At 36.0% G+C, this 24,506-nt stretch overlaps 1 protein-coding gene across 1 annotated transcript in view; it reads left to right on the forward strand.

Annotated features, from left to right (window-relative positions):
- NF1 (neurofibromin 1) overlaps nt 1–24,506 on the forward strand; it is a 243,357-nt gene that overhangs the window by 98,694 nt on the left and 120,157 nt on the right. The window contains exons 29-34 of the mRNA XM_026452251.2: nt 761–896; nt 10,434–10,592; nt 11,111–11,208; nt 12,445–12,591; nt 14,102–14,248; nt 17,339–17,449. Of these exons, the coding sequence (XP_026308036.1) occupies nt 761–896; nt 10,434–10,592; nt 11,111–11,208; nt 12,445–12,591; nt 14,102–14,248; nt 17,339–17,449 (798 nt within the window). The remainder of the gene's footprint in view (nt 1–760; nt 897–10,433; nt 10,593–11,110; nt 11,209–12,444; nt 12,592–14,101; nt 14,249–17,338; nt 17,450–24,506) is intronic.

The raw sequence follows: 24,506 nt of genomic DNA on the forward strand, positions 1-24,506 counted from the left end.
CCCCCCCCCCCCCCAGAAAGCCCTGCATCATTCATGTGTGTGTGTTAATTTTTTCATATGGGCATATACACATAGAGGATTGTGAATTGGAAAAATATGTGCTATTCTTGTTTTATCTGTCCCCTCTCTCCCCCTTTTGTTGCTTGGGTATTTTAAAGCATATCTCAGAGATCATGTTCCTAACAGATACAGACTTAAACACACACGTGCGTGCACAGCCTGAGTATTTCCACACAAATTAAAGTTAGTAATCCTGAATAATATATCTAAGACTAGTTTTCTGTTAAATTTTTTTCAGTTATCTGAAAGTCGTCTTTTTTTTATTTTTATTTTTATTTTTGAGATGCAGTCTTGCTCTTTCATCCAAGCTGGAGTGCAGTGGTGCAGTCTTGGCTCACTGCAGCCTCCACCTCCCAGGTTCAAGCGATTCTCCTGCCTCAGCCTCCTGAGTAGCTGGGATTGCAGGCGCCTGACTAATTTTTGTATTTTTAGTAGAGATGGGGTTTCACCATGTTGGCCAGGCTGGTCTTGAACTCCTGACCTCAAACGATCTGCCAGCCTTGGCCTCCCAAAGTGCTGGGATTACAGGCGTAAGCCACCGTGCCCTGTCAAAGTTATCTTTTTTATAGTTGGTTGTTTAAAGATTCCAACGAAGTCCACACATTGCATTTGGCTTAATGTCTCCAAAAGAGTCTCCTTTAAGGAGTGATTTTTGTTATTTGTTTGAAACAAAAGTGTTAGGATTTTTATTTTTTTGTAGGTTAGAACCATCAGAGAGCCTTGAGGAAAACCAGCGGAACCTCCTTCAGATGACTGAAAAGTTCTTCCATGCCATCATCAGTTCCTCCTCAGAATTCCCCCCTCAACTTCGAAGTGTGTGCCACTGTTTATACCAGGTATGCTTACAGTTAGAGATTACCATTATTAATCTAAAGTTAAATTATGAAGAATGCTTTATCAAAGAAGGATCTAGCTGCTGATGGTGTATGGTTAACTATAATACTGAGTGAGTTTGGATGAATAACACATTGAGAATTGTTGTTGGAATTGTTTGAAGTAAGAGAAGACTTTAAAATACTAAATTTTCCTTGCATTGGGAGCAAGTTTAAAATGCAGTGAATCCACTGGATGTGATGGGTGTGACTGAAATGAACATATTATGGATTTTTGTTGTTATCGTCTATTAACCTAAATTATTTACAGGGTGTTTCACACTTAAGGCGGGTCTCCTCCTCGCTTTTTTTGCCTTGTGAATTGCTTGATCATCTGTGATTTTGGTTTCTTCATTAATGTATAATTAGTTTGTGTCAGGTTTTCCCAGGATAGACTGATTGTTCTGTTTATTTTATGTAGCATGTTTCTTAAAAGAGATATTGCATCATCATCATTCAGACCAAATTATTAGACTTTCTAACATTAGCACTGCAAGTAATGCATCTGAATTCAGAAGATAGCCATAGTCATGGCCTTCTTGAGGGAATTAGGTCTATGTTCTTTTATGCCTTCTACTGTGTTTTTGAATTGCACATTGCAGTTTTAGGAATTATTTATTCCAAGGGAGATCCTGCAAATGCACATTAGCCTTTTGGAAACTATGATTCTGGAAGAAACATTAGTGGGTCTGGAATTTGGGGTAGGGGCGGGTATAAGGGAAATACACAGTTATCAAAACCCATGTCTTTGTGTCTCTCTCTTTGCAGAGTCATCGCAGCCGTTTGCTTTTTTTAGCGCACGGCTTCAGTTGCTTAGAGACATTAACAGCATCATTGAAATCACCATTTTAAAAGCTGTTTGAGGCTGCTCTATGTGAATTTTTTTCCCCATTGCTATTTTTAAAGATGTATCTGTTCTATCTGTAAAAAAGCTTTTCACAGTATACATAGATGATAAAACATACTTAACATTGTCTCTCTTTATCATGACTTTTCTGTCTTTACAAAAAGCCTCAAGGAAACTTAGGAAAATCCTACATAATTTTTTCAGCTAGTTAAATCTGACTCTAAAGGGAGGTTTAGTTATAATATGAAACTTAATACAGTGAATATCTTCTCTTAAGTTTGGGCTGTATTCAGGTTTCTCTTTAAATTTTATTTAGTAATTGTTCTATTGATGAAACTAGGCAGACAGGAAATAGCACATATTAAAAATAGTCTGGGTTGACTTCTTGGTTGGCCTTGTAGTAACTGGTGTCAGAGAGCAAGTGGGTTTCTAAAATGACAGTGGCTTTGACTTTAGCTGGTTAAAAGTGAATGGGGACTGACTACATGATTACATGGTCTAGGAGATTGTAGTAGAATTTCTTCATGTGGTTGTCATCCTAAAAGAAAAATCTTTTTGTATCATCAGCAAACTTGGAGACCATTTCCAGACCATGATTCTGATAATGTAAAAGGAACAGGTCTTAGCACTTATTTAGTACTTAAGAAATATTTAATGAAGAAATAAATTTCCCCATCCCTCCCACCTAAGTAAACAAGATTCTTGCCAGCTTTCATAGCTGAGAAAGGAGGAAAATAGTGAAAATAGAAAATAGATTATTAAACACTGTATGTGGTGATTATTAAACAGTATGTTACGCTTTTTAGAGCACTTCACAATAAAATATCCTATATTAATAACAAACCTAGATTATTATGTTAAAATTTCCCATAAAATTTTTATCTTTAAAAACATGAATTAAATGTGGTATCAGTGCATTGTTTAAGTATTGGGTAAAAGCATTGTTGAAGAGCAGAGACAGTATGCTGTGTTGTTATTAAATAAGGCTTTATTTTTTAATTAGTAATTGGTAACAGGGAATGTTACATTTACTGATTAGAAAGAAAGATAGGGCCGGGCACAGTGGCTCAAGCCTGCAATCCCAGCACTTTGGGAGGCTGAGACGGGCGTATCACGAGGTCAGGAGATCGAGACCATCCTGGCTAACACGGTGAAACCCCGTCTCTACTAAAAAATACAAAAAACTAGCTGGGCGAGGTGGTGGGCACCTGTAGTCCCAGCTACTCGGGAGGCTGAGGCAGGAGAATGGCGTAACCCAGGAGGCGGAGCTTGCAGGAGGTGGAGCTTGCAGTGAGCTGAGATCCGGCCACTGCACTCCAGCCTGGGCGACAGAGCGAGACTCCGTCTCAAAAAAAAAAAAAAAAAAAAAGAAAGAAAGAAAGATAGGAAAAAAGCTTTGGTCTCAAGAGAGTCTGCTCCCCAAACCTAGTTTTTTTCCTTTCCATTTGCTCTTTTGTTTTTATTTGTCTTCCCTCTTCTGACTTCTTCTTGCCCCTTTGCCTTTGGCAGTAGCACAAGTGTACCTTCCTGCTCTTCTGTGTTCTGCCTGGAGGGATAGTAGTCCCTTGGCTCCTGCTTTGGGACCTACTCGGGAAATGTTGAAAGGGAAGTGAGTATATTGCTAGCTAATAAACTTCCCTGGACTTTAGCCCCTTTTTTGAGTTCATATCTTGGCCTTTAAGCCTTTTAAAATCATGCTTTAACCAGCTGTATTACTTTATGTACCTTCCTTCCTTAGTTGACTGGATTAAGGTTATATAAGAATAGCCAACTGTGAACATGTGTCAGATTTATAATTAAATCATTTTCTCATGTGTTGTTTTCACTTCTCCTGATGGTTTTAGAATAAAGATAAAATAATTCCCAGAGTGCATATTCTCTTATGGTGAGAGAATTCTAAGAACTAATTTATGATTCTAAATAAATCTCACCTTTTTTCAGTAAATCTCCTTCTCCAAACTGAAGTAGTTTACACAAATTTTTAAGGTTCTAAATGAGAGTTATATACCATGGTTACTAATACATTCGTATATAGTCTAAAGTTTGAAACAAAGCTCGGTGAGCTGAGGGGCTGTGTCTTCTTGTTTTACTGCTATTTCCCAATGCCTAGAATGGCATTTGACATTTAGGTGCACAATAACTGCTTGGATGGATGAATGGGTGGGTGGATGAATGGATGTCTAACTAACTTAAAGCCCAAGTTATGGGTTATGGTGTTGGATGCCCAGAATTCCAAAATAAGATGCCATCTATTTGTGGATTAAAAAATTCTGACATGGTTTTTGAAATATTTTAAAAGTAATTATTCTGCCTAGGCTAGTCCTATCAAGTGTGTTTTAATTTTGAAAGAATTCTTTGGTCTAGAAAGAGCTCTGAGAGATGAAGCCAGTATGTGTCTGGAGTTTTGGGATTTTTTAGGTGGCTTTTTTTTTTTTTTTGAGATATTTTGATCAATGGTCAACTGTAATATGTGAAGTTTTAAGCAGGCCTACAGTTTTGTTCTGTAATTTTCTCTGCAGTTTCTTCACTTTAATAATATTAATGCTTCTTACTAGTTGAGCTGATAACCTTCTTCTCTCAAATGTTGGAGAGCTTTTAACCTCCTCTGATTAGAACCATTTCAGGAAGTAGCCTGCAAACATTGAAAAATATGTGAAATGATAAGAGTAATCTTTTTTAGGGAGAGAGAGGTCTTTAATTCAGAGTTTCTAAAGTGCATTTTTATATTTATCCATATAATTTTTATTTCTTTATTCAATAAGATCTTAATTAAATGCCAGGTGTTGGAAAAAGAACTTAAAGTCAATTGAAGGATACACAGAGAAGAATTTTACATATCAAGAAAAAATTGTGTAGACACAAATGTTTTTAGTGTGTGATCTACTTGTAATGAGTATTTTATATTAAATTTCTCAAAAGCTAGGAATTAACCAAAATGTAAATATTTAATATCCTCAAATTCACTTGGGGAGAGTTTTTCTGTGATTCATAGCCAGAAATAGTAGACATGATTGGGTCTCAACATTTCTTGCTGTTTTAGTGCTTGGCTTAAAAATGTAATAAAAATTAAAATCCAGAATTAAAATTCATTCCTCAAAATTCAGTTGATTTCTAATTTTTTGTTGATTCCATTTGTGTTACATTTTATGGTGTAATTTTATGTACAAGCCAACATTGTTTTTGTTGCTGTATGTAGTCGGTGCTGTGACTTGTTTGTGCTCATCTCTGTTCTGTAGGCAACTTGCCACTCCCTACTGAATAAAGCTACAGTAAAAGAAAAAAAGGAAAACAAAAAATCAGTAAGTTTGGAGACCTTTTTATTAGCTGTTTCTTTCAAAGCAAAACAAAAATCTTTTGCTGTTTGTTAAGAATATCTTCACTTCAGCCTATTTGACCTTCACTGTAAAATCATTCTACTAATTCTGGCACAAAATAGCTTTCATTTCAATTAACCCTGGAATTAAGTTACATCGAAACATTCTCTGTGTTCCTTTGGTTTGATTTATCCCAAAGGCAATTTGTGGGCATTTGTTACATTGGATATCCTTGGTCTAATTTTATTATTGTTACTTTTTAAATTATAAATGAATGCAAAGAAACTTAATTTCAAGGCCTTAGGAAACGCTGACTCTCCTCATTCTTGCTTCTTGTTTGAAGGTAATGTGAGTGGTTTCTTTTCCCAGAGATAACAGTGTTTCTTAATTGTTAGAAGTATATAGTGGGAAAGTGTCACTTTCTAAATCTTACCTAAAAGTTGCTAAATTTTATTTTTTTACTCTTCGTATTTTTATCTAGGCAGTCTCAGGCATAATTTAGATATTTGTGCATAGTTTCCTAGAAATTTTAATGGTAAAACTACTTTTACCTCAAAAGAAAAAAGGAGGTAAATGATAAGATAGTATTTTTGAGATAAAAGAAAACTGAGTTCGTATGTGTAGAAAAACACATCATTCTGCCAACATAATGTGAATATACTCTCTGCTTCTATGAACTTGGCCTGATTTATTTAAAAGGAAGAAAATTATGAGAGTCATAATTATTTTCTTCCAGTGAATGGAATTTGTACAAAATATAACATGCATTCATTTAACATTTGCCATTATTTGTCAGAGTGACTTATCAGGCTGAGCCCTGTCTTTGTTCATATAATCCAAATGATTGTAGAGTAAGATGTAAAGAAAACTTTTAGGAGTCAAGTAGGTAGTTTTCTTAAAAGGGTGTAATTTAGAATACAGTGTTCATCTCGTTTCATCTTTCATTCCTTGTCTAAACTTTACATATAATAAAGCTTTATGGCGGGGCACAGTGGCTCATACCTGTAATCCCAGCACTTTGGGAGACCAAGGTGGGAGGATCTCTTGAGCCCAGGAGTTCAAGACCAGCTTGGGCAACATAGCAAGTCATCTCTACAAATAATTTTTTTTTTTTTTTTTTTTAATTAGCCAAGCGTGGTGGTGTACTCCTGTAGTCCCAGCTACTCGGGAGGCTGAGGCAGGAGGATTGCTTGAGCCCAGGTGGTTGAGGCTGCAGTAAGCCATGATTGTACCACTGTATTCCACCTTGAGTGACAGAGTAAGACCCTGTCTCACAAAAAAAGAAAAAGAAAAAGCTTTACATATGTTTCTAAGCTTTACATATAAATTGTCTAAGCATTAAATACAGATTTTTAAAAATTCAAATCAAAATTTAAATTTATAGACATACTTTTGTTGTGTCCATTGAAGATTTTATTTTTGAGTATATTAAGTAAATTTGACTAGCTGTGATCAAATTGATAGGCTTATAAAGACGTTTCTAATGCTTCAGACTTCTAATTCTCAGTATATGTGAGTTTAACATAATGTACACCATCATCGTTGAAATTAATTTGCTGCTTCTAACACTCTTGTTCAGTGTTACACTAATGCCATTTTGTAGTGTATCACATAATTAAAATTCAGGCTTTCTGTGTTTCTCTAAAGCATGTTTTCTAGCCTTCCTAACACTGCTTTATTTATTAAGATTTTGTTTTAAATTGTTTCTTGAAATGTTTTTTCTACTAGAGTTGTTTTCAAAAAAATTTTTTTTAATTTCTGAGTAATACTAAGTTTTGGAATGTATTTCTTAGTACAGGTAATATGAGCTCCTCATGGAAACAAGGGAAATCTAATTGGTAATTTGAGATATTTTAGAGTACATTCCAAAGTATGAAGACAGTATACTCATAAATGTAAAATGTTGTTTTATGGAGTTGTGTGCTTTAACAAAATCTAATGATCTTTAAGAGCTGACTTTCTTTTTGGGTGTATGTATCATGGATTGGAATATGTAAAATATAGAGAGGTGTGGCTTCTAGTATATAGCTGTGTAGTCACATTACAGATAACTGTTTATTCTCAAACATATAGTGTATAATGAGGTTTACTTTGAAAGTTAACTGTCTGCCTAACTCAGGGAGAATGCAGTAACTAAGCATATATGGGTAGTAACGCTCTTGCTGAAGTGTAGTTTGTGACTGCATTCATTCACATTGTGCAGTCAGCTTTTACCAAGGGAAGAAAGGGGACATTTGGCTGTTAACGAGTCTCAACACACAGACTGGCCCAACTTTGACCTTTTATGCAGAATGTCTTTTGGATCCAAATTAGATTTTTATGAATTAAAAAACCAATAGAGCATGTATGTATTATGAGGTAAAATTACACTGGTGTCAATTAGTGTTGAATGAAAAAAAACAGTCCTTTTATAAGTTGACTTATGAAACTTGTTATATAGCATTTTTAGTGGTTTTTAAAATCAGTTTTTAGTTCCAAAATTATATTGATTCTGCCATCAGTGTGATACATATTTATATGATACATGAAACAGTATGTGTTCCTGAGATGTGGATATTTTGGGTTTTGACATGAATTATTTTTAAAGATGTGGAAGATGGTAAGACTGTGGTACTTTTCATAAATTTTACAATATTCTTTTGGGAAATCACTTAGTTTTTCATTAAATTCTGATGCTGAGTACCTTTAAGTATAAATCAGGTGTAAATATGAGTCACACTTTAAAACTTCTTTGTCCTAGAGAAAACCAGTAAATAGCTACTTCCAAAAAAGTATTTTGTCTAATTGATGATAACCATTACAAATTTCCTTGTTCCTTCTCCACTCCCAGTGCTTCATTTTACTAGCGTAAAAAATGAAACAGTATTTTGAAAGCTCTCTATGTGTTTCACAGCAGGTTAACATTTTATAAACTAACTGGTTCTTTGAAAATTAAACTATGGCTTTTAGTTTTTTAAAAACCATTTTAGAATTTTAATGGGTTAAACTTATTAGATGCTAATTCTTTTAAAATAATCTATTTTAAAATAATTATAAAGCAATTTATAATCCTTTTCCCTCTTGCCAACTCACTCCTTAAGGACTTTAAAATGTTATAGGTTTGTTTTGTCTGCCTTTATTTATTTATTTATTTATTTATTTATTTATTTATTTATTTATTTATTTTTGAGACAGAGTCTCTCTGTATCACCCAGGCTGGAGTGCAGTGGCACGATGGCTCACTGCAACCTCCACCTCCTGGGTTCAAGCGATTCTCCTGCCTCAGCCTCCCAAGTAGTTGGGATTACAGATGTGCGCCACCACGTCCAGCTACTTTTTGTATTTTTAGTAGAGATGGAGTTTCACCATGTTGGCCAGGCTGGTTTTGAACTCCTAGCCTCAAGTGATATGTCTGCCTCGGCCTCCCAGAGTGCTGGGATTACAGGTGTGAGCCACCACGCCCAGCCAGAGAGTTGTCTAAGATTAAAATTTGGGAGTTTTAGAGGAACCACTCAGTAGCAATGATGATCTATGAATATTCTAAAATTATGTGAAGAATTTTGTGTGTGTGAATGCATACATTCATTTTTCTAACCTTTGTCAGATTTCAGAGAGGTTCCTCATCCCCAGAAGGTTGAACACCGTACTGGAATAGTTGAAGCACTCGAATTTTTTCTTAATTTTACATCTTTCTATAGTTTCAGCTAAAACTTCTGTTTCTAATTCTAAATTTATATATTTGAGCTAAAAATAAATGGTATTTAGGTTTTAAAGCCATTCCAATAAAGCAGCTATATTTAGTCACCTTCACCAATTTCCGCTTATTTAAGAGTTAAGGTTGTTCTTCATGCAGTAAAAACACTGTAACATAAAGAAAGCCTCCTGAACTACATGTAATGTAACTGAAGGTGGGACTATATTAGTTACAACTGACCTCTTTTTATCACCTCTTAAAAATATTTTTTTCTCTAAAATCTAGTTTTTACTAACTTCCTATTAGAGATTATAGAAAACTATTTTGAGATTATAAGCAGTGATAACGCATTTAAAATGTGGACTGCTTAAAGCACTGCATTGAACAGGGTGAAGGGAAATAATCCCGATTCTTTCCAGAGTTAATCTGGAGTCAGCCTGTCATAATTTATGTCATAATTTCCTGTCATAACTTATGACAAATATTTATTGAGGCATTGTGAAAAAAATAGCTACATAATATTCTGCATGTAAATCTGGGACCCCACCCCCCCACCAATATCCTTTGAAATGAAGGTTTATCCTTGGAATCGCAGATTATTGAGTGGAATGCTACAGTTTTGTAGTCACTGCTACTTTAAACAGCAGTTAGCCACACTAAGCAAAAATAACTGTAGAGATTAAAATGTTACATTAAGTGTTCTTTAAAAATAAACATATATAGTATATATAAAAAATGTAAATTGCAAAATATAATTTTCATCTATAACATGATTCAAAGTAGGGGACACTGGGAAGGGATGGGAGCTGACCCAGTTTTATAGCACTCTTCCCAAGCTAAGGTACCTTTTACTTTATCTTAATGTAGAAAATAACCCATTTTTAATATTGAGTTCACATTGCTTTTCAGGCTGGACAACCATTTCTTGAGTTCTTAAATTATTTTTATTTGACAGAATTATAAATTGAGGTAGATATAGGGATTCTCTCTTCTGGTGAGATCCTTTTTTCTTTTAGGTCCCCAAGAATTCCCATCCCTCCATGGTTTAAATAATAGGTAGGTTCTTATAAAGGAAGCTATGAAGAAAAGGAACTGGCAGTAACATTACTTGTAAGTAAGTTTTTTTTTTTTTCCTCAGGAATCTAAGATTTTGTTTTGTATAGGGCCAGCATTTTTTTCTTAAATTCAATTGTAACTGGTACACAACAAAATGTAAACATGTACTATCAGGTATAGGATATTTTCTGGGTGTGCTATTGAAAATTTAGTTTCACCTTATAAAGTTGACCACACTTTCATGTCTGTTAATCTTAGTAAATTATGATTATCTTTGTGTGAAAATTTGGTCTGCTTTCATTACTCATCAAACTTGCAGTACAAATGATGATATAGTGAAGATTTTTTTTCAGGTTTCTTCTACCCATCTCATCCATGAGGTTTTTCTTTCCTCTGAGATACCTTAATTGTACTTTAATATGATACAAGACTAGAATTGAGAGGAAACTTTATTTTCTCATGTTTTGGTAGAAGAAAAAAATAGAAATATGTCATTCATGAGGACTGATTGATTCAGAGTTTTTGTGTGAAGTTTGACCTTTGAACTCTTTGTTTTCATGTCCTTATTTTAATTCAAACCTTATACTCAATTCTCAACTCCTTGTTTTTAGGTGGTTAGCCAGCGTTTCCCTCAGAACAGCATCGGCGCAGTAGGAAGTGCCATGTTCCTCAGATTTATCAATCCTGCCATTGTCTCACCGTATGAAGCAGGGATTTTAGATAAAAAGCCACCACCTAGAATCGAAAGGGGCTTGAAGTTAATGTCAAAGGTGAATTATTTTGATAATCTAGCTATCTTAAATTCCCTTTGCAACTAAATTTTCAGCTTTTCTTATAGTACTTCCTCTTACATTTGTATTTGAAATACCCTATGGTTTTCAGTTATGTGTTTTTGTTTTATTTTGTTTATATTACAAAGGAATTCATTAGGTACCTGATGGACCTTATTTTCATGAGAAAACATGTTGTTATAGCAGATGTCTTGTGTTATGAAGATCATTTTTTGCATAATCATTCTAGACATTCTGAAACAGACTAGAATGTAGACTAGGATTTTTTTAAAAAGGCATTGAACATTTTTAATATGTATTTTTACATGTAAATATAATAATTATATTTGGGAAGGATAGAAACACTACCTAAAATAAGTTATAGAATGAGGAATGATTAATTTTTAAGTACTAGCAGAAATATCAATGAGAAAATTCATGCTTTTAAAGAATATATTAATATATAGACTTCATACAATAAATAATCTGATTATTTATAACCCTGTTTTATTGTATAGATACTTCAGAGTATCGCCAATCATGTTCTCTTCACAAAAGAAGAACATATGCGGCCTTTCAATGATTTTGTGAAAACCAACTTTGATGCAGCACGAAGGTATATTTACTTGCCACTTATTCAGTTGCTCTGTTTGAATCAAATATTTTCAGTTTCACCTAAGTCCATGTACCTGTTTTACATGAAGTTCCAGTGTAGGTGTTTTTCTTTTCCTGCTCTAGGTCAAGGCATAACTTGTCTTATTTTATTTTACTATAAAAGACAGTCATGAAATAAAATAATATTTTTTATAATTTGGTAGTGATTTTCATATTTGAAAACCAAGAGGGATTTTTGACATGTCTAGTTAAATAAAGGATTTGAGGATGGTACAATATGGGGACAAGGAAGAAGTAGGATTCTTTTTATTTAAAACTAAAACCAAATTGGTATCAATAATACATAACAATGTTTAATAAGGTTTTTTTGATGTTAGAGTATTTGTGGCACTTAAATTTGGAAGTGTATCTAAACTAAAATGTTATTCTTTAAACCAAGTAAAGCAAACACATAAGATTTTGTTTATGAGAAACTGAACTTTATGATTGTAGAAAACTTTTCTGCTAGATTTCCATAACTAGTTATTTCACTTTATTTCTCTGAGTTACTGGTTTATCTGTAAAGTGGGAATAAAGTCTTTGCCTGAGTTGTTTTTAGAGGAAAAAAATGAGATAATTCATAAGAAAGTGCTTTGTAAATTTATGTCTGGAATTCTGCTTTTCATGTAGTATGAATCTAATTGATCCTCGTCATCTAAGCTAGGCTTGTGCAACTCTCTCTTCCAGTTTATCATCATTGTAGTTGTTACTGACTGCTTTTCTGTTAGGGAAACTGGAGTTTAAAAGGTATATTGCTGAATGACAAGCCATGTTGGAAAGAGAGTGAATGTCAGCATAGGATTCATATTCTGGCACTCTGAGTACCCATACAAAGTTAAAAGGATCAAAGTTTTAACCCTGGCTCTGGCAGGCTATGTATCTTTGGGGAAGTCTTTTGTCTGGACCTTCGTTTCCTTATCTGTAAAATACTAGCCTCTTTCCAAAGTTTCATCCATCTCAATTTTGTTGTTGTTTAACTTCAAAGCCTACTTTGAAGCTGAAGCCATGTATCAGAAATGGAAAGCCAACTTTCTTCTTGTCCTTTTTGCTTTGTCTGATGTCAAGTCACATTTTGGGAACAAGCCCTCCATATTTGTAATCTCAGTTACTTCACAAAGTTACTTCATATAAATTTAATTCAAACATAAGTCTGGGTGTATCTGGTGTTGAAAATTCTAATGACTTTGCATTTTTGAAGGTTTTTTCTTGATATAGCATCTGATTGTCCTACAAGTGATGCAGTAAATCATAGTCTTTCCTTCATCAGTGACGGCAATGTGCTTGCTTTACATCGTCTACTGTGGAACAATCAGGAGAAAATTGGCCAGTATCTTTCCAGCAACAGGTAAGATTTCCCAGTCATGGGGATAGTGAATATTCTCCGTTTAAATTTAGATTAATAAAATTATTGGTCATGAATAGTGCTTTTTACTTTGCATCTTCTTGGACTAAGAATTATGGTTTAGAAAGAGAAAGATTCTTTTTTTCAAAAAAAATACAAAAGGTTAAGTCGTATTAAATAATCAACAAACCTACCTAGGTTCCAGTGGTGGTTATTATTATTTTTTTGTCAAGTTGAGAAATCACAGATTCACTCTTTGGGTTTTTATGGCTTGCAAACTGTCATAGACCCAAAGAAGTTCAAATTAGCGTTGGCATTTGAATCTGAAGAACAGCTAATTTGTAAGAATTCAGTAATTAAAATATTGTCAGCATTTTAATTCTATGATAAACTCATTTGTGATACTTTAAGTATATGCAATAAAGCTTTGTATAGAAAATATTGGCCTGACATGGTGGCTCAGGCCTGTAATCTCAGCACTTTGGGTGGCCTAGGCAGGCAGATCACCTGAGGGCAGGAGTTCGAGATCAGCCTGGCCAACATGGTGAAACCCTGTCTCTAGTAAAAATACAAAAATTAGCTGGGGCTGGACGCGGTGGCTCAAGCCTGTAATCCCAGCACTTTGGGAGGCCGAGACGGGCGGATCACGAGGTCAGGAGATCGAGACCATCCTGGCTAACACAGTGAAACCCCGTCTCTACTAAAAAAATTCAAAAAACTAGCCGGGCGAGGTGGCAGGCGCCTATAGTCCCAGCTACTCGGGAGGCTGAGGCAGGAAAAGGGCGTAAACCCGGGAGGCGGAGCGTGCAGTGAGCTGAGATCCAGCAACTGCGCTCCAGCCTGGGCGACAGAGCGAGACTCCGTCTCAAAAAAAAAATTAGCTGGGCATGGTGGCAGGCGCCTGTAATCCCAGCTACTTGGGAGGCTGAGGCAGAAAAATCGCTTGAACCTGGAGGCAGAGGTTGCAGTGATCCAAGATCGTGCCATTGCACTCCAGCCTGGGCCACAAGAGCTAAACTCCATCTCAGAAATAAAAAAAAAAAAAAAAAAAAGAAAATACTTAAAAATTGAAATTATTAATTTGGGCATTGTTTCATTAATCTTAGTAGTCTCTTGTGTATCATAAATTACTTGCTGTCCCATCTAGTTATATAAACTTGTAAAGAGACCAAATTCCTATGTATGAGGAGTCCCTAACAAAGGAAAAATGAATTCAAATTATTTTTAAATACCAATAAAAATGGTTAACATATTCATGGGAAAAGTAGTGGACTGTGAAGCTAAGGATAAGCAATTGAGAGATGGGAGTTTAAATGACAGGGCATTTTCATCTTTTATGAGTTATTAATGGATTGAAGTAAACATGGTTCTGAGGTCTTTTTGATGCTGTTTACAAATCAGCAGAGACCACCAGCTGACAGTAAAAGGAAAAGCAACCAGTTACAAGTTAAAGAAATGTGTAGCACAAAATGTGAACTGCTAATTTTTTTTCTAAGTAGTTTGCTGTATCTAGGGATCATAAAGCTGTTGGAAGACGACCTTTTGATAAGATGGCAACACTTCTTGCGTACCTGGGTCCTCCAGAGCACAAACCTGTGGCAGATACACACTGGTCCAGCCTTAACCTTACCAGTTCAAAGTTTGAGGAATTTATGACTAGGTAAAGTACAACCTTGAAATAGTTGATTGCATTCTTTTTGTTTGAGAAGCAGAGTTTGCCCACCAGGCCACTTGTTAGATATGATAGAAAACTATGAGGAAAGATGTATTTAATAATCACATTGTCATGTTTGGGGATCCAACTATGTATTATTTATATATATAGGGTGTGTTTTTTGTATGTTGATTGTCATAACAGTAGTAACAAATCATATTTTATCATCTTGCTTTCATTTTCACATTTAGTACTTACCAGGGAGTGAAGACAACATTATTTTCAAATTATAGTTAAGGAAGATGCAACTTAATGTGAATAATTGACTTGCTTAAAATTTCACACCTGTTTCATAGGTCTTTTGGTTTTAAGTGCAGGACTTTTCTACTACACTGTAACATTTTTCAGAACCCTCATAAAGGTTAATGGTTTTGACTTCTTTTAGATAAAGGTCCAGAAAATATAGTATACTTCAGTATTGCTATAAAATTTCTGTGGACTTTTGTTTGAATCCCATTTAGTGGGATTTAGTTTGTGAACCAAAAGATCCTCATTGTGAGACACTTACTCTATGATGATACAATGAGAGTAGTTTGCTGAATCTTTTAAAGTACCTTTCACAGGACTTGATGCTTAATAAGTGCTCCTTGGTGTCTGTGAGTTGAGTGTTATGTTCATAGTATGTGCCAAAACAGAAAAAACAGAATCTGATGATGAGAAGTTAAAGAATTGTATATAATATGCCTTGAATTGTAAGTGCTTGTTATTAGTTCTGTTGCATATAGGTCATGGTTTTGTATACATAAACCCAAACCAATGATACTGTTAAAAGAATATATGAATATATGAAAGAATGTATAAACATAAGAATGTATGGGTATATAATGTCCTTTCCAAATTAATTTTTATTTGTAGCTCTGTGAGATTTTTCTCAGTGCAACAAATGTTTATTCCTGTGTAATTAAGGGCATATTTTCCATACAGAATATTCACATTACATAACTGAAAATTATATACTACAAAAATATAATACGATTTTTAGGCCAGGCATGGTGGCTAATAATACCTGTGATCCCAACATTTTGAGAGGCCAAGGCAGGAGGATTGCTTGAGGCCAGGAGTTCAAGACCAGCCTGGACAACATAGCAGGACTCTATCTCTACAAATAATAGAGTATTAACCAGGTGTGGTGGTGCGCACTTGTGGTCCCAGCTACCTGGGAGGCTGAGGTGGGAGGATTGCTCGAGGATGCAGTGAACTGTGATTGCACCACTGCATTTCCAGCCTAGGTGACAGAATGAGACCTCGTCTATGCATAAAGAAATAAGTAAAAAGAAATATAAGTAAATATAAATATAAAAATGAATGAATCAACACAAACAGTTATTAAATTTGACATCACTGAGGACATCCTAGCCATTTTTCTAGGAAACTATTTTTATTACTCCTTTCTTTCTAAGATCCTACCTTCCCTTACAAAACAATCTTTTGTGCTTTTGAAGATTAAGTGATCCAATATGTATAATATACTTAGTGTACTATCTGGTACTTGTAAACTGTTTAATAAATGTTAGATCTTATTTTTGTTCTGAATTCCCACTGATGCTCTTGGAGACCCATTTTCTTTTTTTAAAAAAACAAAATGAAGGTAGCTTTATAATATTTTCAGTTATTAAAAAATTATTAAATACTCTATATAGAAATCTAAAGAAGAAAGTAAAAAAAATACAAATTGTTTATCCTCCCTGTCAGAAGTAATTCAGTTAACGTTTGCTGAATAGTCTCCCAGTCATTTATCTATGCACATGTATAATTATTTCTCCTATCAAATGATATCTACGTTGTTTCCATTAATATTTTTAAAATTCTGACCTGGTACCAGCAGCATGATGGGCTGAGCTAATGCAATCTCTTTCCCAAGACATAAGACTCATAGAAATAGTAGGTGTAAAAGAAAATATGTATAGTTTAAAAAATTTAGGCCGAGTGTGGTAGCTCATGCCTGTAATCCCAGCACTTTGGGAGGCCGAAGTGGGTGGATCACCTGAGGTCAGGAGTTCGAGACAAGCCTGGCCAACATGGTGAAACCTCGTCTCTACTAAAAAAAAAAAAAAATATATATATATATATATATATATATAAGCTGGGCATGGTGGTGGGCACTTGTAATCCCAGCTACTTGGGAGGCCAAGGCAGGAGAATTGTTTGAACCCGGGAGGCAGAGGTTGCAGTGAGCCGAGATCGCGCCACTGCACTCCAGCCTGGTCAACAAGAGCGAAACTCCGTCTCAAAAAAAAATAAAATTTATAGCTGAAGCTAGTTTCTAAGCAAATTACCTAGCATACAGTCAGTACAGACAGATAAATGGAAAATACGAAAGAGGTTAAGAGATGCAGAAGATAGAATGAGAAGGTCCAAAATACGTCTAGTAGGTGTTCCCTAGAAATTGAGCTCAGTGAGAATGGAGAGAAGTAATATTTGAAAGGCTAATGGATGGATGTTTTCTGGAGTTGATGAATGACGTGTATCTTGAGGTTAAAGAAGCACACTGAGTCTTGAGCAAACTATATAACAATTAAACCAGGCTTTAATACATATGGGAATGTAACATATGATATCAAAATCTAGATTAGGATGGACTCTCAATAAATGGTGTTGATACAACTGAGTAATGATCTGGAAAAATACTTTCATACCATTTATGATAGACCTCCCATAAATCAAAAAAAACATGAGCAAAGCTAAGGCCTTTTTCATCCATTCAAAATCCATAAACCAGAAAAGATTGATAAAATGAATTCATTAAGAAATCATAAACTTCTGTCTGGGACAAAAACGTCATGAGTAAAAACAATCCTATGGTTAATATCCTTGTCCAATAGTTCTCTTAGAATAGTCCTAAAAGTTCTTTTGTGGTTCAGAGAGTAATACCTTGAAATTTTTGGTGCATGTTGCCAAATTACCCTTTAGAATGCCTGTTGCTTTTAAAATATTTTTTCATTTTAGTGTTTTATTGTTTATCCAGTTATAGACTTTTTTTTACATACTCAGTAGATGACATAAAGCCTTATAGTTACTCTGTTCTTTTTCTTTTAGGCATCAGGTACATGAAAAAGAAGAATTCAAGGCTTTGAAAACGTTAAGTATTTTCTACCAAGCTGGGACTTCCAAATCTGGGAATCCTATTTTTTATTATGTTGCACGGAGGTAAGACATACTGTTTTGGTGTCTCTTAACAGAATTTTTTAAATTATAGCAAATATAAAGAGATGGCAAGTTTGGTTTTTCCTAATTGACTTAACAGGAATTGAAGACAAGTTTACCTGGGAGCATATAGCAGGATAAATAGCCTGCCTTTCCTAAAATGATGGTCAGTATCTAGTAGCTGCTTTTGATACTAACCATTTCATATTGGTTTCTCTGTCCTACATCATTTTTTAAAATACTGCCTGCAATGGATTAATTACCAAGAGTTAAAAACCCACAAAGAATATGTTGTTTTCAAGTATATTCTGATTAAATAGTACTCACAACATGATAACCGGAACTTTTTTTAAAGGAAGAAATAAAACTGTAAGAGCCTATTTCTGAGAACTTTTAAAAATACACTGTGTAAGATGGCATCAGGGTGATTTAGAAAATAATTCAAAGGAGTGGTGGAAAATATCTGTGAAGGTGGGTGCAGTGGGTGGCCTGAAAAATGGTTCTTGTTCATGCTGCCCTCAGTTGAGGCTAGCTCCTAGAAAGTCTTTCTGGAAATGTTGTGAGCTCTTCTTTAATAATAGGTATGATGCTTGCCTTGCTTTCCCTACCATTGTCTTTTCTTTCTTGCCTCATTTTACCTTCCTTTTGAAAACTCATTTGTGACATTGTTTCGTCAGTTTGACTTCTTCGCATTTACCGTGACATACATTCATGGTAATTGAACCTTAGAGACAACATGATATGTAGAGAAACCACTGACTTTGGAATCTCAAGGACCATGTTTAGACTTACTTCTGCTACTCATTAGTTGTAGACTTAATCTTTACCAGTGTCCTGAATTTAGCAGTATTTAACATCCATAACCATTAAGTTAGTGGACTTACATTGTTAGTCAACTTACTAGCCACAGGTGGCAGTGTGTGGGAAACAAATTGAGGTTGAGAAATAGTAGAGAGATAGTGAAGGAAGATCAGTGGAAGATGGGAAACTTGTCTAATTGGGTAATTCAGATAGCCTTAAGACCAAGAAGTCCAAAGGACTGGAGCATTAGGGAATCAAGAAAGTAAGAAAATTGCATTGAACCTCCCCTTGCACCCCTCTGCCCTTTAACAAGTCTAAGTAACCCCTCCTCACCTTCCCATGAAAGGCATCTCTCCAGCTCTCATCTCAGTTGCCATTTCTAAATTGCGTAAGATCATTTTAATTTTCGTTTGCACTTGAGATGAACCATATTTGTATTCTAACCCCAACCTTTAATACAACCAGGATATTTTTACTTTCCCTTTGTTGTCTAAGTAAAAAGCAAACATTGGTAAGGGAGGTAGAAGATGTGTATCCCCGTCTTCTTTAAAATCTTATTAGTTTACAAATAGCAAAGATTTATGGTAAACAAAGCTGGAGTTTTTTTCAGGATCAGAAACTATTATATTTGTATTCTTGCTCTGTGGTGATCTAGCAAAAACTAAAGGAAAGCAAATTGGACCTGCTACAGATCCCTTAGTGAGATTCAGTCAGTTTGGTTTCCATGAAACCTATTGAGTGTTGTGGCTTGAGAGTGCTAAGAATTCTCAGCTCTGCTGCGTATTAGCTGCATAATTTTTTTTTTTTTTTTTTTGAGATGGAGTTTCACTCTTATTACCCAGGCTGGAGTGCAAATGGTGCGATCTTGGCTCACTGCAACCTCCACTTCCTGGGTTCAAGTGATTCTCCTGCCTCATCCTTCCAAGTAGCTTGGTTTTGTGTTCAGACATGCATTACAGACATGCACCACCATGCCTGGCTAATTTTGTATTTTTAGTAGAGATGGGGTTTCACCATACTGGCCAGGCTGGTCTCGAACTCCTGACCTCAGGTAATCTGCCTGCCTCACCCTCCCAAAGTGCTAGGATTACAGGTGTGAGCCACGGCACCTGGCCTTAGCTGCATAATCATAAATAAGTTTATTTTTCCAAATCTGTTGCTTCATCTGTTAAAGCTGGGGTGTGTGCATATAAAAACTGTCTACCTCCCCTATAAAGTGTTTTTTTGACCTGCAAAGTTATGTAAGGAGTAAATTTGAGATTTTCTTTTTTTCTTTCATTCTTTTTTTGGGGAATATGGCACTGTCAGTTTCAGATTTTCAGTCCTTTTAGTTTCTTACTTAGACCTACTGGAGCTCCTCCTGGCCTTCATTTTTACCTGGTGTGACAGATGAATACACAGTACATCAGAGCAGAGTATCCATTTACTCCATTATGAAGGTCTTGTCTGTCAGTATGCCATCAGTTTTGTCAAAGAGCACTTGGATTTGACTTCTTTTGATATTCCTGCGTTTCTGTGGCTTAGACTACCATGTGTTAAGTAATGCTTTTTGAATTGTGGATTTTCTAATCTCCTTATAGATAGTCCACAGATGTTTCAGACTTGAAATGTCCAAAACTTAATTCAGTATATCTTCAAATCAACCTCCTCTTCACACTATATTTCTCTTTCTCAGTAGCATCATCATCCCTTCTAGTTCCCCATCTAGAGACCCTAATCATTTTAAATTATTTGTTCTTATTTCGTTTATCTTTCTCATTGTTAGTCACCAAATCTTGGTTTTACCTGTGAGATCCTGGGCAATCAATTAAGTTATTTTAGTTATTATTGCAAAGCAGTCACTTGTATTTTCTCAAGAATAGCTTTTAGGAAAAGCATGAATTAGAGCAGAGCCTACCCAGATAAAGAGAACTAGATGGCTGTGGTGCTGGAACTGGCTACGCTCTTTGACTGTCTCTTGGTTTTGTGTTCAACTCTTCCTCATGATTTTCATCTTTCTGTATTCTTTCAGCTTTTGCCCCAGATAGTAACCCCTTCATTGTCTCAGTACTGCACGTCTGAAATTCCAGGAAAAAAATATGATTCAGCTAAAAAGTATCTCTGCTTGGCAGAAACTTTAATGTTAGGTTCTGGCCAGCCAGCTGATTTCTGGCTGCCCCTACGTCCAGTATGTGCTCCTGGCCCAGCAGTCATGTGATTCAAAATGTGACTACTTGGCTGTGCACAGTGGCTCGTGCCTGTAATCCCAGCACTTTGGGAGGCTGTGGCGGGCAGATCATGAGGTCAGGAGATCGAGACCGTCCTGGCCAACATGATGAAACGCCATCTCTGCTAAAACACAAAAAATTAGCTAGGCATGGTGGCGCGCACCTGTAGTCCCAGCTACTCGTTAGGCTGAGGCAGGGGAATTGCTTGAACCCGGGAGGTGGAGGTTGCAGTGAGCCAAGATCGCACCACTGCACTCACTCCAGCCTGGCGACAGAGCAAGACTCTGTCTAAAAAAAAAAAAAAAAAAAAAAAAAATGACCACTCAGTGCTGTTTCTTCATCAGGGGCTGTTCTTAGGTATGTGTTTTAATTTTTTTTTGTTTTGTTTTTGAGATAGGGTCTCACTCTGTTGCCTAGGCTGGAGTGCAGTGACACTAGCATGGCTCACTGTAGCCTCTAGCTGCCAAGTTAAAACAATCCTCCTGCCTCATACTCCCAAGTAGCTGGGAAGACAGGTGTACACCACCACAGCTGGCTAATTTTTCTTTTTATGTTTTTGTAGAGATGAAGTCTTGCTATGTTGCCCAGGCTGGGCTTGAACTCCTGGGCTCAAGCAATCCTCCTGCCTTGGCCTCCTAAAGTGCTGGGATTATAGATGTGAGCCACAATGCCTGGCCTAATTTTTTTTTTAATTAGACCTTAATGTACTAATATTACTATTAGGTACCTTGCCAATGTCTTTCGAAACCATTTTCTCCCACTGCATTGCTGGAACTCTCACTGTGTCTTACCTATACTAATGTAGCATTATTCTCCTCCGCCTTCATCCCCAGATGACTACTTCTAGGTAATCTTAACATTTCTTCTGGAGCCAGTTTCCAGTAGAAAGGTTGTCTCTCCCATTGACTCCCTGCATAAAGTCCAAGTTCTGTAGTCAAACATGCAAGGTAATTTTGGCCTAATTTACTTTTCTAATCTTTTCCTTCTATTCCATTCTATATACTTAGGCTCTTGCCCTGTGGTAAAGTAGCATAATACAAGGACATTGTTGCAACATTGTTTATATAGTGGCAACAAAAAGGAAAACAATAGAGCTGTGTTTCAAAAGGGGGATTGTTGAATAAATGATGATACATTTATATTGGTGAATAATGCAGTGTGTTGATTTTGCTTGTTACAAGTGACAGAAATGCAATTCAAATTTATGTGTGCCAAAAAGGAATTTACTGACTCATATGCCTAAGAAAATCAAGAGATGTACTAGTTTCTTGCATGACTAGATGCAGAGCTTTGAACAATATCATCTGCAGAACATCTGTCTTCTCTGGCTCTTAACTCTACTTTCTTTGTGTCGATTTTATTCCCAAGCAGCCCCTCCCAAGTTTTGTCCAGTAATGGTTTGTGTTCTCCTAGCTTAACAATCCCAGTGGAAAAACACCTCTTTCCTAGTTTTGTGGTTTCATCAAAAGTGGTTGGTCTTACTGGCCTGGTGTGAGTCACATGACAATTCCTAAGGCAGTCACTATGGCAAAGGGGATGGAATTTCTTGGTTATCTAGACCTGGATCATGTGCCCCTTCCTGGAATGCAGTGGTAAAGCCAGCCCTATCCAAATTGCATGAACTAAAAGGAGGGCATGGGGGCAGGGTTTTCACAAAGGAAAATTGAATTGCTGTTACCAGAATGAGGAAAACTGGATACTGGACAGGCAGAACTAGCAGAAGTCCTCTACATCCAGCTTTTAAAAGGCCCAGAAAGATGACTCTGACACTTACCTTACAAGGTAGATGACAGTGTATGTGTGTACCTGCACATGTGTATGTGTAGACTGAGAAATGTATGAAATTATATATATTAACTGTTCACATTGCTTATCTCGGAAGTGTGATTGGAGAAGATAGAGGACTAATTTAATATTTCTGTTATTTATCTCTATGTTGTTTGGCTTGCCAGGAGCATATATTGTTTTTGTAAGAATAATTAAAAATATAAAACCCCAAAGTGACTGGATGTGGTGGCTCACACCTGTAATCTCAGCACTTTGGGAGGCCAAGGCGGAGAAATCACTTGGACTCAGGAGTTTGAGATCAGCCTGGGCAGCATGATGAAACCCTGTCACTGCAGAAAAATACAAAAATCAACCATATGTGGTGGCATACACCTGTAGCCCCAGCTATTCAGGAGGCTGAGGTGGGAGGATCACTTGAGCCTAGGAGGTCAAGGCTGCAGTGAGCTGAGATCACACCTCTGTACTCCAGCCTGAGCAACAGAATGAGGCCCCGTCTGAAAGAATAAATTTTAAAAAACACAAAACAAAACCCAAGTTACAAAGAAGAATTTTCCTCTTAGGAATAGTGTGATACCTGGCAATTGCTTTTTGGGTGGTAGTAGTAAACAATGATAATAGCTAACATTTCCTAAGTGCTTTCCCTGCATCAGGAAACTGCATATTACATAATTTCTCATTTAATCCACGTAATAACCTTCTGAGATATTATTAACAATTAATTGATATGCGTATAAACTGAAACCCAAACCTGGCTATCAGAATAATCTGGAACATTAAAACAAACATATCTCCAGCCCCACTTCCAAATCAAAATCTCAGGGGCAGGGCCTTATTTATATATTTAACAGGCACTGCAAGTGATTCATTTATTACTAAAGTGTGTTTGGGAATCTCACTGGGTCATGTATTTAATCCATGGTAGCACGACTAGTAAGAATCAAGTGGGTTTCAAACCTAAGCCAAAGCTCTTAACCAATGCACTATTAATCACATGCTTATTACTATTATAATTTTATGCTTGGGTAAATCTTTGTAGATGAGCATGAAAACCTAACCAACAGTTATGAGATATATTACTCTGGGGAAAATAAGTTCTCAATTCCAGGCATCTGATTTACAAATGATTTTTTGAAACATAAGACAAGGGTTTACTCAATATAAGATAATCTTGTCATTGGTGCAATATCATTATACATTACAAAAGGTAGCAGAATTGGCACCTTTTCTTAGCGAAATGACATATTACTATTAACACATTCATGAAATATGTTCAGATGAATGTGTTATTTTGTAAAGCACTTTAGTTTATCAGATTAGCATTTTTTGTCTGTTTAAAAAAATATATATATAGACCGGGCTTGGTGTCTCACACCTGTAATCCCAGCACTTTGGGAAGCCAAGGCTGGTAGATCACCTTCAGTCAGGAGTTTGAGACCAGCCTGGCCAACATGATGAAACCCCTCTACCAAAAATACAAAAAATTAGCCGGGCCTGATGGTGCACGCCTATAATCCCAGCTACTCTGGAGGATGAGGCAGGAGAATTGCTTGAACCTGGGAGGTGGAGGTTGCAGTGAGCTGAGGTCATGCCATTGCACTCCAGCCTGGGCAAAAGGAGTGAAACTCTGTCTCAAAAAAATAAAAATAAAAATGCAATACAAAAACAGCTTCCCCCATACCACTCCTTATCCCACACCCCCATCCCCTATCCCCTATCCTTCATCTCTTTCTGTTTCTCACTCGCTCTCTCACTGTCATGTGTGTGCTCTCTCTCTCACACACACACATCCCACCTACATAATTTCTTCTCTTACACCTTTAATATAAATATCTGAGTTTCAATTCTGTTTTGCAAACATTTAAAAGGCAAACATGGTATTTTGCTTCTTTCAGCATTTAATAATAAGGTAGTAAGTACATACTTTCTTCATATGGAAGGAAACCATCATATTAAGTTAATATTTGAACTTTCACAATTATAATTTGCAAAAAAACAAATCAAGTTAATAATTTCTTAAGTAATAAGTTGAAATAAATGATATTTTCCTAGCATGCTTGTCATTCAGCAGATAATAAGAAACTGAGAGAAGAATGCAGGCAGTTGAAGTTCACTTCAGCCCGAGGGCAAGTGTACACAAAACAGCAAAAATATTACATAGAAAATAAAGTGAATGTTGTCCATTGGATTGAGTATGGTCCTACCATTTGTCACGGTGCACATATTCATAATTATGGCTATCTTTGGGGTCACTGCTGTATTCAGAC

This window comes from Piliocolobus tephrosceles, chromosome 16 (assembly GCF_002776525.5).
Source record: "Piliocolobus tephrosceles isolate RC106 chromosome 16, ASM277652v3, whole genome shotgun sequence".
Taxonomy (NCBI): domain Eukaryota; kingdom Metazoa; phylum Chordata; class Mammalia; order Primates; family Cercopithecidae; genus Piliocolobus; species Piliocolobus tephrosceles.